The sequence below is a fragment of the Thamnophis sirtalis genome, unplaced genomic scaffold, assembly GCF_051295495.1.
Source record: "Thamnophis sirtalis isolate CommonGarterSnake01/CBP01778 unplaced genomic scaffold, rThaSir2_p1.2 scaffold_8, whole genome shotgun sequence".
Classification (NCBI taxonomy): domain Eukaryota; kingdom Metazoa; phylum Chordata; class Lepidosauria; order Squamata; family Natricidae; genus Thamnophis; species Thamnophis sirtalis.
The window spans coordinates 35,658,335-35,675,591 of NW_028261388.1; the positions used below are offsets into that span (position 1 = coordinate 35,658,335).

General features: G+C 37.7%; 1 protein-coding gene across 1 annotated transcript in view; it reads left to right on the forward strand.

The window, feature by feature from the left end:
* The first annotated feature begins 2,813 nt into the window (after positions 1-2,813).
* The window catches only part of CD96 (CD96 molecule), a 28,787-nt gene continuing 14,343 nt past the window's right edge, over positions 2,814-17,257 (forward strand). Inside the window, exons 1-4 of the mRNA XM_087722095.1 lie at positions 2,814-2,881; positions 5,758-6,180; positions 11,015-11,127; positions 12,653-12,878. Of these exons, the coding sequence (XP_087578221.1) occupies positions 2,833-2,881; positions 5,758-6,180; positions 11,015-11,127; positions 12,653-12,878 (811 nt within the window). The 5' untranslated portion in view covers positions 2,814-2,832. The remainder of the gene's footprint in view (positions 2,882-5,757; positions 6,181-11,014; positions 11,128-12,652; positions 12,879-17,257) is intronic.

The window sequence follows — 17,257 nt, forward strand, 5'->3', positions numbered from 1 at the left end:
GAAGTCAGATTCACTTAACAACCGTGTTACTAATTTAACAATTGCAGTGATTCACTTAACAAATGTGGTAAAAAGTCATAAAATGGGTCAAAACTCTCTTAACTAATTTCTCACTTAGCAACATAAATTTTGGGCTCACTTGTGGTCATGAGTCGAGGACTACCTGTACAACCTAGTAAGATTTTTAAACAAAAGGAAATAAAGTTTTTTATTTATTTGTTTGTTTATTTATTTATTTATTTATTTATTTATTTATTGTCACTTCTTATACTTATACAGTAGGTATTAGAAAATGTTGTTATTAGAACATGTAGACATGAATGTTAGCAATAAACTCTGTTTACCAAAACACTAAATGCTGAATTAATGACTGAATAGGACCCACTGTAGGAGCCTACTGACTGTCCAGGTAATTTATTGTTAGTGGGGATCATCTAAATTATAATCTGAATAATTACTAGATCCTTCTTTCACAGAACATTTCCATATCAATTCCATTTTCACTCCCTAAATTTGCAGAACTAATGTAAAGGTGAACTCTGATTGTGAAGCCTTTCTAATTAGACAGATGAGAAAAGCTAATTCATGCCAAAAAATGTTAACATTGTTAAGGTTAGTTGCAGAATGCAGGAAATAAGAGATAGTTAGTCTTTGCCCTTAGCCATCCTTAAATCCGAAGTACATGAATAAAATGTCATGTTGTGGAGGAGGGATAAAATAAATGGAAATGAAAATAAATCTATTTTGGAGAGGAAACATAAACTAACCAAAATCACCAAAACTTCCATTTTTGACAAGGGAAGAGAGAGAGAGAGAGAGAGAGAGAGAGAGAGAGAGAGAGAGAGAGAGAGAGAGAGAGAGAGAGAGAGAGAGAGAGAAGGGGGTGGAGGAATGTGATGTTCTTCTGAGTTCTGTACATCAGAAATCCCCAGATGTTTTGGGAAGCAGATCTATTCCTTGTTACATCCTTTATTCCAGTGGCCCCCAACCCTTTGGACACCAGGGATTGGTTCCATGGAGAGAGGTTTTCCCCTGGACTGGGTATATGTGTGGTTTCACGTGCTGCCTGCATCCCATGGATGGGTTTCACTTGTTTGCATGAACCAATTTCTGGCATACCATGGCCCAGTGCCAATCCAGTGACCAGGGGTTGGGGGAGCCTACTTTATTCCATTACATGGAAACAATTAAACAAACTCTTGTTTCACTGATAATCAATTCATCATTTATAAGAAAGGGACAATAAAAAAGATCTTTTGGAACTTGAGATTTGCATAGATTTTGCAAGCTCATAAGGAAATGCAATGCCAAGAGAGAGAGGGAATTCACACAAAATCTGCATTCTCTCTTATATGACAGATACCGCTACACTTTCATGATTGTTGCAAAGAAATGTTGGACAAAAAGATAATCACTAGCACTGAGGTTGTCACCTAGTTTGAGTGATGAAACATTTGCAAAAAAAATAATAATCTGCAACCAAGCTCAGAGAGCACCAAGAACCACTCAAAAAGATAATACTGGCAATCCAAAATGTATTTTGCAAAATTCCCCTTTGCTCATTTCTTTTATCTCACATCCTCTGCCTTGTAGCTTAAGCAAGATAAATTATTCTTCTCTTATCTTCACTGACTTGTAAATTCCCAGTGGTATGACAAGTGTCAGCATATATGGTCCACTCAAAGCCAATGCAGAAGAATAATGGTTTTCAGCATGCCTCTCGGAGGATAGGAACTTGTGACCTCCGAACTACTGAGACTGATAGATCAAACCACTTGTGCTCATGGCATATATCATGTTGTGTGTATGCTGTCATGTCCAATTGTGATGAATAGTTATAGGATCAATAGAACTGTGATGAAGCTATTTTTCTAGTGAGTCATGTAGATAGGGTATATATGCTGACTTCTTGCTCTCTTCTAGATAAGAGAGAAGGGGTACGGGGAGGAGATCTGAAGAAAGCAATACAGAAAACAGACAATTGTGTCAAAGAATTAATACTAGTGATAATGGTTTAAAATAGGCCAGCAGGTCAAAGATTCCCTATTTCTTTGTAATAAGGCCTTAGATTGTTTAAAGCACTTCACACTTGCTATCTCAACTTTCTTTCAACAACTCATAAAAACAAAAGTTCTTCCAGATTTGATCCCAAACCTATGCAGTTGTTCAGGTATTATATTACCTCTGCTCCACAAAAGTAGATCAGTGTAAAGAGTAAAGAATCCCTAATAATCACGTTTGTACACTATTGATAAGACATCCTAAAACTTTGAAGAAAATGGACTTCATTATAGTTTCCTGGTAAAGTTTTGATTTAATTACTGCTATGAATAGTCAGATTCATCTACGCAAAGTTGTCTAGTTTAGATCTCACTGTAGAATCAGGTATCTAATGCTGAATTTCTAGCCCATAAATGAAGAATGAGGGAAGGAGCACCAATAATGATCAAACACCCACTGTTATCACACATATTATATCACTAATCAGTCTACATATTTTTCAATGAGTTTTAAATTCTACTGTCAATTGTCCGTGGTTGCTATGGAATGTTTTACGGAGAACTGAATTCTTAAACTCGGCATGCCCATAATATTTGGGCAGTAGGACAAGTTAATATAGCATGTTTTATTCTTTTTTTAAAGGCAAAATACATTTACATTTTTAAAACACCCTCTGTGGGTGGTTTCATTTCCTGTATGTATATTTCTTATAAACCCTGCGAAAAAGAAAGTATAAAAAGCGTACTCACTGTTGAAGGAATGAAACTGTCCGTTGTTGAATACTGAGACAGACTGTTATTAACAGTATTTATTTTTTTATACAATTGGAAGATGGGATTTCAGATGTCTTATTTACTCATCCTAGCATGTATCCTCAGTGGTAAGTTGTTTCCATAAACAACTGGTTTTATGAATCTGTTTTTTTTCAGTTCCTTGTTAGAGCACAAGGCAGTGTACATGGTTATTGCTTTTGTTTAAATACAAAATTATATTGGCTCAAAGTTGCTGGATCTTTGTTCTTATAAGGTGTTTGTTCTTCTAAGAACCAAAGTAGTTTACCGGTAGTTCCATTATGGGTTTTCTAAAAAGTGAAGAATTAAAAGTTTGTTGGTACTATGGGATTAAACTATAAATGTTCTTAATTAAAGATTGAAATCATTATCAGCTCATTAGTGGACAACCGAATAAGCGAAGGAAACCTAGACTCAAGAGACAATCAGGAAATCCTGTCTGTAGGCTTGTCTGGGAAATCTAAAGGAGTTTGGGAGAAAAAGAAACACACACACACACACACACACACACACACACACAAAATTACTTCACACACACACACACAGGCAAAATTACTTCTGAATTAAAAAGAAGCTACATGGAGAAGTTCAGGAAGTCATCAGAATCAAGCTTGATCTTGGGGAGTATTTACTTCAAGTATTCAAGTATTCAGTAAATACTTGAATTATTTGTTCTTTTTGGTGCCCCTCTCAATGCAGCTTCTGCCCTAAATGTTAGAGAACATGACTTTCAAAAGAATATGAACTGTCCATCTGTGTTAACTGCAATATTGTAGTGAAGCTTACATGATGTCTCCTTCCCGCAATACAGTTTAATTGAGCATGAACAGGATCTGACCTAAATCAATGCAAGAAAAATGTTTGTGATGCTAACAGTCTGACTATCTCCTGCTCATGTATGAGAAGACAAGCAGGTAGTGTAACCGGATGATTTTCTAAATAGGATATTAGCAGGGGTAGGCTTCAAAAATTTCAGCAATGGGTTCTCTGCCCGGTTGCTGGGTGGGCATGGACATTATGGCGATGGTGGGCGTGGCCTAGTTGCCTCCTGCACCATGATGTGGGGGGGCGTTTTCGTCTTCCCCAGGTTCCGGAGGCTTTCCTTGAGCATCTGGGAGAGCAAAATCTGCCTTCTCCAGGCTCTGGAGGCCCTCCAGAGGCTGCCTGATTCCAGCTTTCCGGAACTTTCAGGAGGCCCATTTTTCCCCTCTCTAGGCCTCTGCGCGGGCCCTGCACTTACCTCACACCCAAAATGGGCCGTGTGGAGACTCCTGGGAGGGGATGGGGGGGGGCAGCTAGGGGTAGGATTTGGAGGTTCTCCAAACCGGCCATAACATTATCTACAGGTTCTCCAAACCCTGGCAAACCTGTAGCAGCCCATCTCTGGATATTAGCCTAAATACAAACCAAACAGTCAGACGTCTGCCAGCCAGCATTAACAACTTTGGCCTGATAATAGAACATTCTAACTTGAAAAAGAAAGTGCAAAGAGTGGCAACACATTTTAAAATTTAAAAAGCTATTAAGAAAAGTTACCTATTAAAATATTTATTCTTAATGCCCTGTGTGTTGCACTTTGATCATCCCTATGAAGCAAAGATACTTACAAGGAAGAATTGCCTGTGCCAAACTTTGTCAAAAGTAGAGCAGCTTCCTAAAACAAAGATGCTGAACAAAAGACATCATTCTTTGAATTTCTAGGCCTCTATATACTGCTCTTTTTATATCTTTTTGTTTAGAAATATACACCTGCTTGTTTAAATTTCCAGTCAAGGTCTGGTCCCATCAAGTTAGAGCTCAGAATAAAGCAGAATTTTATATTAAGACTCCAAAGCCAGTTTGGTTTAATTAAAAGAGACTAGACTAGAAGGCAGGAGGTTGTGAGTTCTGGTCCTGATTTAGACTGTAGGCAGGTTGCGTGACTTTCAGCCACTGATTCTTTCTCAGTCTAAACTCACCTCCCAGGATTGTTGTTGTTTGGAAAATAAGAGGAAGAAGAAGTGTTAGGTAACTGCATTGATCTATTTATACAAATAACAAAGGTGGCATTAAAAAAAATATGGAGGAAAAATCCTATTATTCCAGGGCTGCATGCAATTCTTTCAAAGATCTTGGTTGTGGCTCCAGAGGGACTGCCATCAAAGTTAAAGTCTAATGTGATAGAACAGGGGGGTGGGGGGAGAGGATTTTAATGAATTGTACTGAATTTTTAATTTTCAGTTTTTGTCAGGTTTCCACCCATTGTTGTCAGTGCAATCTTTCATAACATGGGGTATTTTAGGTCCTGGATTAGAAGTAGGGTAATCCATGTTTAAAAGTATGTTTAAGGTACCCATGTTTAAAGATATGGGACGTGGTGGCTCAGTGGCTAAGACACTGAGCTTCTCGATCAGAAAGGTCAGCAGTTTGGCAGTTTGAATCCCTAGTGCTGCATAATGGAGTGAGCTCCCGTTACTTGTCCTAGCTTCTGTCAACCTAGCACATAAAAATGCAAGTAGAAAAATAGGGACTACTTTGGTGGGAAGGTAACAGTGCTCTGTGCCCCTTCGGCATTTAGTCATGCCGGCCACATGACCATGGAGATATCTTTGGACAGCACTGGCTCTTTGGCTTTGAAACGGAGATGAGCACTGCCCCCTAGAGTCGGGAACGACTAACACATATGTGCAAAGGGAACCTTTACCTTTAATCTATGTTTTGGTCACACTTTTACCTCGTAACTGGGTCATTGTAACTTTGGGCCATTGTCATTTATAGTTATTTTTTTCTATACAGAGCCAAAAACTTCAATATACTTACTTATAAATATTATATGATATTTACTTATAACTGTTTTAAATTATAAATCATAAACAAGGATATGGAGCATTTTTTTTCAATGAGAGCATCAAACAGGGGAAGGCTAAGTTAATGCAATGACTATTATACATGACTGCAATAATATTCCCACTGTATTGATTTGTAGGATGTTCTGCGGTTATAATTACAAATGAAGAAACTGTCTCTGCTTTGGCTGGTAGCAATGTGACTCTAAAATGCAGCATCTTGCAAGGAAAAGAAACCCATGTAACACAGATTCAGTGGTCTAAGACTGTTGATGGTCTATCAAGAATAATAGCTGTATATAACCCTCTCTATGGTACAAAATATTCTGAAGCGGCCTATAGCAATTCAGCAAGTTTTGAGAAAGGGTCCAATGATTGCTCAACCAACTTTGGCAGGACTTCCGAACAGGTTAATTCTGTAGGAAACAATCTAGAATGCAACCACTGGATTCTACAACTGAAGAATGTCACTCCTGAATTCTCTGGCTCCTATGAATGTATCTTTACCACATTTCCAATTGGAACAAGTAGCTCAAAAATACGCCTTTTAGTTAAGAAAAAAGGTAAGTACAGTAATAGATTTTTTTAAAATGAAAGAAAAATATAAACAAAAGCAATGTAGAGTAACTCTAAATTGTGAGGGAAAATCTGCATGTGGCCCTCAAAGTTGCCATTAGATAAGTCAAATTATCAATGTATTCTTAGCATTTTTTATTTTTTTATATATTTCATTGCTGCTGATTTTCATTTTCCTTAAAGTTCACTTGACGTCTTGTGACTGGTCTCAGTAAATGCAACACTTGGATACTAAAAAATTTCAAGCTCTACTCGTTTATTATTTTTATGGTCCTATTGCTTGCATGTGTGTTTGTGTTACAACTGTTTTGTTGTAAATGATATAAGCTGATAAGGATTGGAAATGATTCTTATGCAGAAACTATAGAAAAAATGCTACAAATGTGGTGGGACATTAAGACAAAACTGGGGCCAGGGGTCTAGTATTAAATAGTTAGAATGCAGTACTGCAGCATAATACAGCTGACTGCTGGTGCCTAGCAGTTCGGCAGTTCGATTTCCACTGGGTCAAGATTGACTCAGCCTTCCATCCTTCTGAGGACATAAAATGAAGGCCCAGATTGTTGGGGCAAAATGCTGACTCTGTAAACTGCTTAGAGGGGGCTCTAAAGTACGTATATAAGTCTAAGTGCTATTGCTATTAAGCAAAAGAGTTCTTACAGTCTGGCAATATCATGTGGTAGTGGGAATGTTGTAAAATTTAAGATCAAAATTTATAGTCATTATAACCAGGCATCCAATTAGATAATTGGGTAAAATGGCTATTACGAATATCCCCAGGAATATCAACTCTAGTTCTCACCTTCATGTCATCAGCAAAAAGATGAACCTTACCTCAAAATCCTTCTGTTATATATCACTTATAAACACACTGATCAGAACAGGACCTAGGACTGAGCCTTGTGGTACACTACTTGTGACTGGTCTCTGTTCAGACAGTGCCCCATTAAGTGCCCCACTGGGATTTACTCCTGACCTAACTGCTAGTGCTTATCCATTGGATCACCCAGTAGTTAAGCCCTAGGCTGTACAGCCTTTGTACGAACTCGTTATGTGGAACTGTATCAAAAGTTTTGCTAAAATAAAGACAGTTTAAGGCCACAGCACCACTTTCGTCCAATACATTTGGGACATAGTTAAAAAAGTCAATCAGATTAGTCTGACAATTTTAATTGAGGAACCATATACCATAACCAAGACAGTTCTACACACCAAATGGAAACAACACCTGTCTATCTCAGAGCTAAGGGTTTTTAAAAAAAATCTAAATATAGTAGAGCTGAGGTAATCTGAATACTATGGCAGATGTTTTTCCAGAAGTTACTTGCTACAACAGAGAAGACGTGCTCCCTAGTTAAATTTGCTTATGAAATGAGACACAAATGTAAAAAGTTTCCAGAAGTTGTGAATGCCCCAACACTGGAAGTCTTTAAGAAGAGCCATTTGTCTGAAATGGTATAGGGTTTCCTGTCTAGGCAGGGGGTTGGACTAGAAGACCTCCAAGGTCCCTTTCAACTCTGCTGTTGTATTTGTATAAGCTTTAGATTATTTAGGATAACCATAGAAGAATACATGGACTAGTCCAGAGTTGTTTTTCACACAACATTATTCTTTTGTGATAGGTCCTTTATTTGATATTGTTGTTGGTTTTCTAGACTTGGTTGTTCAGTTCTTCCACTGTGTTTGTGAGGTGGTATGTTTCTCTGCCATTTTTCTTTTGCTTTGTTCTGTCAATGTTAATTGTGTGCATAATTTATTAGAAGTATTGAGATAATTTGGTACATTTTTAATGTTTTTAGGATCTCTCTTTCTTCTACCCTGATGATTCTATGCTCATTTGACCAGGAGTGTAATACATTTTATTGCTTCTCATCAATTGGTCAGTTGTTTTGAGTGATGCTCTAAGTATACAAATAATTCTAGTGGTTGTCATTCTCTGTGTTGTAATTTAGTCCTCACTGGAGAATGTTCTGTTCTGAAGTAGTTAAGGGATGGCTGAAGATATTTACCTCCCAGTCTAGTTCAGTTTCATCTTTTCCTATTCAGGCTGGCTTCAAAAATTGATTTACAGTTTTGTTTTTCTTTATTTCAATTTGTTTTTGTATATTAGTTTTGATGGTGGCTGTTAATGTCTTGATGAGTTCTATAGATGTTCATTTTAATTTGTACTTTAAGTTATTGATAGTGTGCTGTTATTTATGCAGTCTAAGATGACCATCTGCTCTCAACGGATGTTCCGGTATTTAGTCTGTTTATTTTATTTCCTTTCATGCTGCTAGTTTATGAGAAGTCTGTTTCTTATGCTAGTAGGCAGGACTATGCTAATAGGCATTCATTTAGAAAAAAAAGATAAATGCAATTTTGTTTGTAATATGTATACATTATGCTGTGATTGCCAGAAACAGCTTGATTGATTAGTGTCTATGAAGATTTTCAGTCATCCAGGTCATGGTTGTCCCAAAGATGCTTTTTTAAGAGGCAACTGGACTTTCAGTCAGAGTTGAAGAAACTTCTTGGATGAGAAGCAAAACATCTTCAAAGAAAAACAAAAAAGTCCTCTTGAAAAAGCACCTTTGGGACAAGCTTGATAGATTATAAAAAAGAACATCAAGTTGATGCCAAAAGCTGGGCAAAGATTCTAGTGGGATTGATAAGTGCTCCAAATATACTGTTGTGGCCTACCAGCAGCCAGCAGAGTTGGCAGCAGACTCAGACAGTGATGAGGTTGGTGAGGAACATGGACCAGTCCTGGAGGCTGGGGAAGGCTCAGACGAAGGCTCTGTGTCGGAGGCAGAGATGTGGCTGAGGCTGTCTGGCAGTGATCAGGTGTCTACAGCGCTAGATGAGGCAGAGGAACAGCTAGAGCCTCTTCCCAGTGTGCACATACACAGAGCGGCCAGAAGAAAAGAACAACTCAGAAATCAGGGTAGACTTGGGAGTAAAGTCACAGGTAGAAGGTGATTGGCCCCTCCCATAGGAAATAAAAGAGGAGTGAAAGGGGAGTGGTCTTTTGCAGGAAACAATTCATTTGTTCAGTCATTAGATTCATTTCAGGAGTGTGATGATCTGTCCCTGAATCTCAGAGACTCTGTGCCCAGTCTTTCCTTGCACAGCACCTCATTTGGAAAATATTTACATGGCAGCTTTCCAAGATAGATAAGGTCTGTGGTCATAAATATTCTTTGAAAGAATCTGACTTCCCACTTGACTGCTTGTCAGAAGATCACAAACCCCAGAACACTGCAACTGTCATAAATACATGCCAGTTGCCAAGCATCCAAATTTTGATCAAGTGACCACAGGTTTGCTGCAATTGTCATACTTTTGAAAAATGGTCATAACTCATTCTTTTCAGTGCCATTATAACTTCAAACAATCCCTAAAGGAATGGTTGTAAATCAAGGACTACCTGTATGCCCATCTGGATTAATATCCATCACCAGATTTTTATGGACTGATAACTAGCCAAATGTAAAGGGAGAAAGCATTACTATAAAGTCAACAACAAATAAAGACAACCACAAGATTTATATGACATTATGAAAATGCAAGGCTTTTTAAATATTGAGTCATTTAAGCAAGCACTTCCTAACTTTAATGTAAGCCAGTGGTCTTCATTATTTTCCATTTGTCTGCCTGGAATGTTTACTAACTAGATGAGGTTTCTTTATAGGTTTCTAAACTTATTTTGCTTCCAAACCAGTTTAGCACAAAAGCTGGATCAAGCTTAAGTAGCTTTTCGATAATACTGTTAGGCATAGAAATTCTCTGATTATTATTTTTTAAATCATCTGTTTCTTATACAGTTTAATGAAAGAGAATTATCTTTGAAATTCCTTTGAAAGAGGACATGAATTTCAGAGGATACTACCTTTGCACTATTTTATTACTGTATGTAATAAGAATGTTTTCCCTTTTAGATGTATACACTCCCCTAGACTTTCCATTCAGTCCCAGGGGAAGACATTATAAGCAACATTACTGTCACCACAAAAGGGGAAATCCTACTTTTGATATCTTATTGAAGAAACTTTCTTTCCACTTAATTTCTTTAACTGCCAATTTGGTTGGGGGGGGTGAAATATTGTGTGTACTAACAACAAGAAGCATAAAATTGGAAGCAAATATTTCTTATAATTTTACAAATATGCTAGAGGAAGGGAAGGGATTTTTGACATTGCCCAAGTTCATTCCTATAATACTAACTAGACTCAAGGCCAGGGGCTGGATCCGGCTTGCAGGATACTTAGATCTGGCCAATGGGGCCAGGCTGGAAATAGCAAAGGACCAGCGTGCAGTGCTTCTGGCAGCAAAAACAGGCTCCTGGCCTCCTGCAACCTTCTTCCAGTGAAAATAGAGCTCGGGAGGGCAGAGAATTGCAGGAGGCCATGGCAGCAGAAAACGGAGCTTGGGAACCCCTTTTCACTGGCAGAGCGCTCAGGCCACCACGGGTGCCCCCAACAGTAGTGATGTCAAGCTGGCCATGTCGCCCTGGCCCACTCCCCCCCCCCAAGAACATACACAACCCCGATGCAGCTCTCAATGAAATCAAGTTTGACATCCATGAACTAGACAAAACTAGAGTTACTCTAAGTATAATATCTGAATAGTGTTTTGGGTTCTAATGCTGTTTAATAAACTCTGCCTTCTATGAACTGTTTTCCATCTCTCAAAAAAGATCTATTCTTATTTCAGAGAACTATTCTTTTATATTCCTAATGAAGATGAATGTATTAAATAATAGGACTTGCAGAATTTTACATGCACTGTACATTGGAATTGTGTACATATTCTTCTTATTTTTTTTCCTGCTTGATAAAGATTACAAGAATTCTGTGTTACAAGCTTTACATAACCAGACCTTAGAAATTCCATGTGTGAACAGTATGCCTCGTTATATAAACCTGACACATTCTTCTGTAACATGGTTATTGGTAAGTAACGATTTCTCAATTAAATAATAAGGGTAGACCTAAGACCAAAGTGGCTTCCCCAACCCTGTCAGAATATATGTTATTTATTATTTTGCTTTTTAAAATGGCTGGGAAATTATTATTAAAACTTAGTTTGCTCTGAAGGCTGTGACTTTGGAAATCTGTAATCTTGAGGATCTCATGTTCCTCACAGATTACCCATGTTCTGGTAACAGTAATTTTAAACTGCAGTTATGTGTTATGGCAGGAATAAATATGCTTACTGAAAATATTTTATATAAATTATCTAGCATGCATATTAAGTGCTATATGGACATGGCTGTTCCTAACAGATTTTTATTTTGAAATATCCAAATTTATATAACTTCTTCATTGAATCTGCTTGGAATTTAAGGGTTTTTTTTTAACCTTCCCAATTATTTAAATGGTCCAAAAAGTCCAGCTCCATTATTAGCATATAATCATACCACTGCCATGATCTAGTCATCCAAATGGGGAAGAGGATGCCAACAGCTTCAAAAAAAAAAAAAAAAAAACCCAGGGCAATAAAGTCCCATCCTTTGTTTTAATGTGCATCAAACATGCATCATACTTACATAAAAATGGATGGAACTTCAGTTACTTTGGTCATACCTGCTAATCTGACACATAATATTTGCCCCCTGCCCCAGATGCCCCTGTGCATGAGCTGGCAATTGTATAATTTCTGCCTTTCCCGGGTAAGTATTTTTGGGTGTAAACACTGGAATATTTTATTCTTGCATTGCAGTTCTGCAAATTTCCACTTTATCCCAATACAGTTTTAATATTTACATGAAATTGCTGAATCAAATCATTCTGGCATTAGGTTTGATTTGTCCTTTGAACTTTTAGAACTTTAGTAGTGCAAAATATGTCTGGGAACTTTCAAACTGGGGCCAAATATTAATATTAGTCATCACTTTGGCCTCTACAGCTTCTGAAGCTTGAGATTTTGGAAACTGTTAGATCACCACTGACTATTTTGTGTTTGTGTGGTCTCTGGGTTTGTGGGCACGCTCACAGAGATACTCACACTGAGACTCAGGTTCTCAAGGAAAAAATCTTTCTGCATTGCTTTAGTCAGAGATGGCACTATTGTTAGAGAAGCTTGCTATTTTATTTCTATTTCTAAGTAAACATTCTTTATAATTGCTGCTGAGAAGGAGATATTAAAAAGAAAAAAAATGTTTTCTTTTTTCATTCTGCAGTCCCAGATCTATTTTCTATCAGAATTAGGCAACAAAAGGGATATGAAATGAAATTTATAACAGAAAGGGACTGTTCTTGACACAGATTGTGAAATATACAGTAGATGATGGGAAAGAGAGATGGGCTACCTAATAGCCAGTAGCTCTTATAAGGAAGGAAGGAAGGAAGAATCAGTGATTCACCTATCCCAATTGTACAATTGCTATTACATCAGCATCTTCTATTACATTAAAAAGAAAGAAATGATGATAATTCATGCTTTTTCTTGGCAATGCATCATATCTCCCATTTCTAGCAGAAAGAAAATGGAAATGAAGAGATCCTAATCACGAAACCATCCTATTACCTTCAAGGCTATACAGCCCCTCTCACGGTGTACAAGGACAGAATCCAAATGAGTTCCAAAAATGCGTTATTGATTTCTCCGGTGACAATTATTGATGATGGCAAGAAGTTTGTCTGTTCGATTGCCGCTCTCTCCGGAAGAATTCAGGAAAGTGCCACTCAAGTGAAAATATTTGGTGAGGAGGGGCTACTGTAATGGACTAAAAACATAATCTAAAACCTTTTTTTTTCAAGTGTTACTTGAAAAAAAGTAACTTGATTCCTTTAAATGCTTATTTGCTTGAGTAACTATTTAACATTTTTTCTATTTTGTGCAAAGGAACTTCTGTGTCACAAATTGGTAGCAGACCACAACATGTTTCTTATTCATGATGTCATGTAATCACCTAAGACCACCGCCCTATATATCCATCTGTTAGGCTTCTTCTGAGGCCTAAAGACATCTTTTCTGAAAGGCTTCATAATTGGGATTGTAGCCTACACATGCATGTGTTCTCATAGAATACGATATAGATGCACAGGTTGTGACAAATGTACCACCTATGATCTTTCCCCAGCATTTCTAAGACTTCCAGAATTTCCACCAAGCATCCAACATTTTCTATTCATGGGGGGTGGGGGTGGGATTTATTAGCATTTTAAAGGTAAAACGAATGCCTCAAGAAAGGCCTTAAAGTACTCATTTGACTCCATAATGCCTTCTCTAAGTCGGCTAATCTTCTCCTTTTAAAATCAAGTTCTATTTTTAGGTGGCAGCTGATTGTATGAAATGTGTAGATCTGTGGCATAGTGTTTATACAGGTGTTTATAATCCACACAATAATTTTGTAAACAAGACAAGGGAGTAACTGTTTAGTGAACGGCCAGAAAGTATAAATCCACCTCAGCTTTTATGTATATATATATAAAAAAGCGTTTGAGCTATGTTGTCTGCTTCTAGAGATTTTCAGTTCTCGTGAATGACTTCATTCTCAGTGACAAAATAAACAATTAATTCCTATTCATAAAAGCAAAACAAAAAATATATTGGGTATAAAATTAAAGGTTTAATTTATCAATTTAATTTAATTTGTTTTTCAGGGCTCCATCCTAAGCCCAATGGTGCCAATGTCTTTAAAAATCAGCTGGTAGATGGGATGAAAAAGATGTTTATAAAATCTGCAGATGACACCAAGCTAGGGATACTGTCTAATAACTTAAGAACAAAATCACAATTCAAATGATTCTCAAAAGCTTGAATATTGGATCAAATGCAACAGGATTATGTTAGATTTGGCCCAATAATAGATTTAGGTTTTTGAATCACAAGTATAAAAAATGTACATAGTTCAAGTACATGAAAATCCATTGGTGGCAGTGCATATAATGAATATCTCATATGGACCACTAGCTTAATATGAGCTAGCTAAATAGGCCAAGTTAATCTGGGGATGTATTTATGGAAGCAGTGCATCCAGATTTTGTACAGTTCAGTTCTACTCTGCCTGCCCCCAAGTTAAGCAAGATGCCAGCTTTTAAGTGGAAAGAAAAAGTCAATCCTGGCACATTGCCCTGTTTTCCTAGGATACTAATTGCTGATAACTAATCTAGGACTTCAATAGGTTAGATCAGTGGTTCCCAAACTTGGCAACTTTAAGACTTGTGGACTTCAACTCCCAGTTGCCAAGTTTGGGAACCACTGGGTTAGATTACAATTGGATTACTGTGTCCAACTCTGGGCAAAAGCTGAAACAAGTTCCGAGGAAATCTACCAATATATTAAGAGATTTGGAAACCAAGCCTTATGAGAAACAGTTGAAAAAGGATTAGGGCATTTTTAACTTGTAATAAAACAAAATGAATAAGGAACATTACAGTGCTTTAGATAACTTTATCTAAAAAGCTTCCATGAGCAAGAGGATGCATATTATTTGTGTGCTATAAATGTCTTTTAATATTATTATCTATTTCTGATTTTATTCTCACAGTGATTAAGAACTTTATGTTGATTTTTATTGGTCCTATTACTTGTTTTTGTTTTCTGTTAGCCATCATTTGAATATTACAATGTTGCTCCATCTGATACACATCTTGAAGAATTTGATCGTGACAACAGTGTATCTTGATTAATTTACCCAGTAAATACAGATGCAACAGTTGGGGTTTTTTGAAGAGGGAAGTAATTTATTCATAGACAGAGAAGGATAAGCAGTACAGTGTTTTGATTATATCTTAACAATTCTTTCAATCGACTTCCAGAATGAATTCAATTAGCTCATACAAATTGAAACCAGAGGTTAATCATATAGATCACTACTAACAAATGGAGCTAAGCCTGTAGCCAAATTGAGCTTAGCTTTGTTTTTATGAACAATGATTGCACAGGTTAACCCCCCAAAAAATATATTAGGCAAATGGAGTGTTATGGTGTACCCGGGAACTTAGAGGAAGAAGGAAGAAATAGAAACAAACTGAAATTGGAAGGAAAAAAGGAAAAATGCTGTCAACACTTACCCCTTGTTGGTATTCTTCATTTTGAATTGAAAAATCATAGCTATATAAAAGAGGAAGGACAACCATGCAAATATCTGAGCCTTCCATAAAGGCTTTAGCAATATTAGGAATTTCATTTTTGGATAGTTCTTTCTTGGGACTGTTGACAGTGCAATCATTCAGATATAAAATTTGTAACATGTTTACTAACCTAAAGCATGTACCAAATATATTGAGTGGTTCTCCTTCCAAGGGGAGCAATAAATGGGCTTCCAGTTTACAAAAAATTGGGAAGCAACACACCAAGAAATATCCATTAGTGGGCAGCCACTAATTCAGCAATAACTTTCTAGTCCAATGCAGATGTCAACATATACTGTAGTTAACTCTAATAGATACTACAAATTCATTATAACTTTTATAACAACTTTTAGTGGAGGCTGAGATACAAGCTCTGGGAAATCTTGCAAAAGTATAGAAACCAATGGTCTTGATGAGCCATCAGGGTGGATTAATGTGGTTGGAAGTTAATAATATATAAACCATCTGCAGCTAAGAAGAATATGAGGCAATCATATTTATTGTGTGAAGTCATTTCGTTTCAGTTTGAACAGAGGCACTGTGATTTATAAATCATGGTTTATGGCCTAGAGATAGTATCTAAAGTTCTACAAGAGACATTTTTCCTCATAACTCCACAAAAACATGTAATGCAAACTTTAAACAGCTAGATCTTTTTTCCTCTCCTTGCAAGGTGGAGAGATTGGAGAGGAAGGGATTATAAGAAAGCAAGCATGCACATAATGGGAAAAACACTAGCTGGTTGCCTAGTGTGTTCACAGCTGCCTGTGCTAGCAAATTCCTTTCAGTATGTATTCCCCATTGTATGCTGCTTACTCTCTTCTTTCCTGCCCAATGAATGTAAATTAAACATTACTTTTTTAAAATTTTATTTATAGGCCGCCCAATCCAGGAGGACTCCGGGAGGCTTACAGAGAGGGGGAAAAAGGAAAATAAAATAAAATAAAAAATAAAATAGACAAGTTAAAAAACAACACAGATACATTCATTTCAGTCAGGGCTGGACCTCAACAATGAAGTCAACAGCCCCAGGCCTGCCGGAATAGCCAGGTCTTGACAGCTTTTCTGAAGGCCATGAGAGTGGGTGAGGTCCGGATTTCTGGGGGTAGTTCATTCCAGAGGGTCGGGGCAGCCACAGAGAAGGCTCTCCTCCGGGGATCCGCCAGCCGACATTGTCTGGCTGACAGCATATGAAGGAGGCCCACCCTGTGGGATCTTACTGGCCATTGGGAGGAGTGTGGCAGTAGGCGGTCTTGCAGGTATGCTGGTCCTAAGCCATGCAGGGCTTTAAAGGTAATAACCAACATCTTGAATTGCGTCCAGAGACCAATAGGTAGCCAGTGTAGCTCACTGAGGATAGATGTAACATGGGTGTATCTAGGTACACCCAATATCGCTTGTGCGGCTGCATTCTGGACTAGTTGCAGTCTCTGAATGCTTTTCAAGGGTAGCCCCATGTAGAGCGCGTTGCAGTAATCCAGCCTTGAGGTGACTAGGGCATGAGTGATGGTCTGGAGTGCCTCCCGATCCAAGTAGGGCCGCAATTGATGCACCAGGTGAACCTGGGCAAAGGCTCCCCTGGTCACAGCCAACAGATGGTGTTCCACTGTCAGCTGTGAATCCAGGAGGACCCCTAAATTGCGTGCCCTCTCTGAGGGGTGTAGGTTTTTGCCCCCAGGATCAAGGATGAACTAACTGGGCTGTCCTTCGTGGGGAACATCCATAGCCATTCGGTTTTGTCAGGATTGAGCACGAGTTTGTTTACCCCCATCCAGATCCTAACAGCCTACTTCCATTCTTGCTAATTATCTCAGAACTTGGGTGAGGATTCCAAAGGTAAAAAAGAAAAAAATTAAATAAAATAATAAGTACAATCACTGTCATGTGATTTCCACTTAGTAACTGCATCAATTATCAAATGCATTGAGGATTATCCGTATTGCTGTGCCTATATCACTCTTTTCACTTTTATGTTTTGTTCTTTTCTTTCTACCCCAATCTG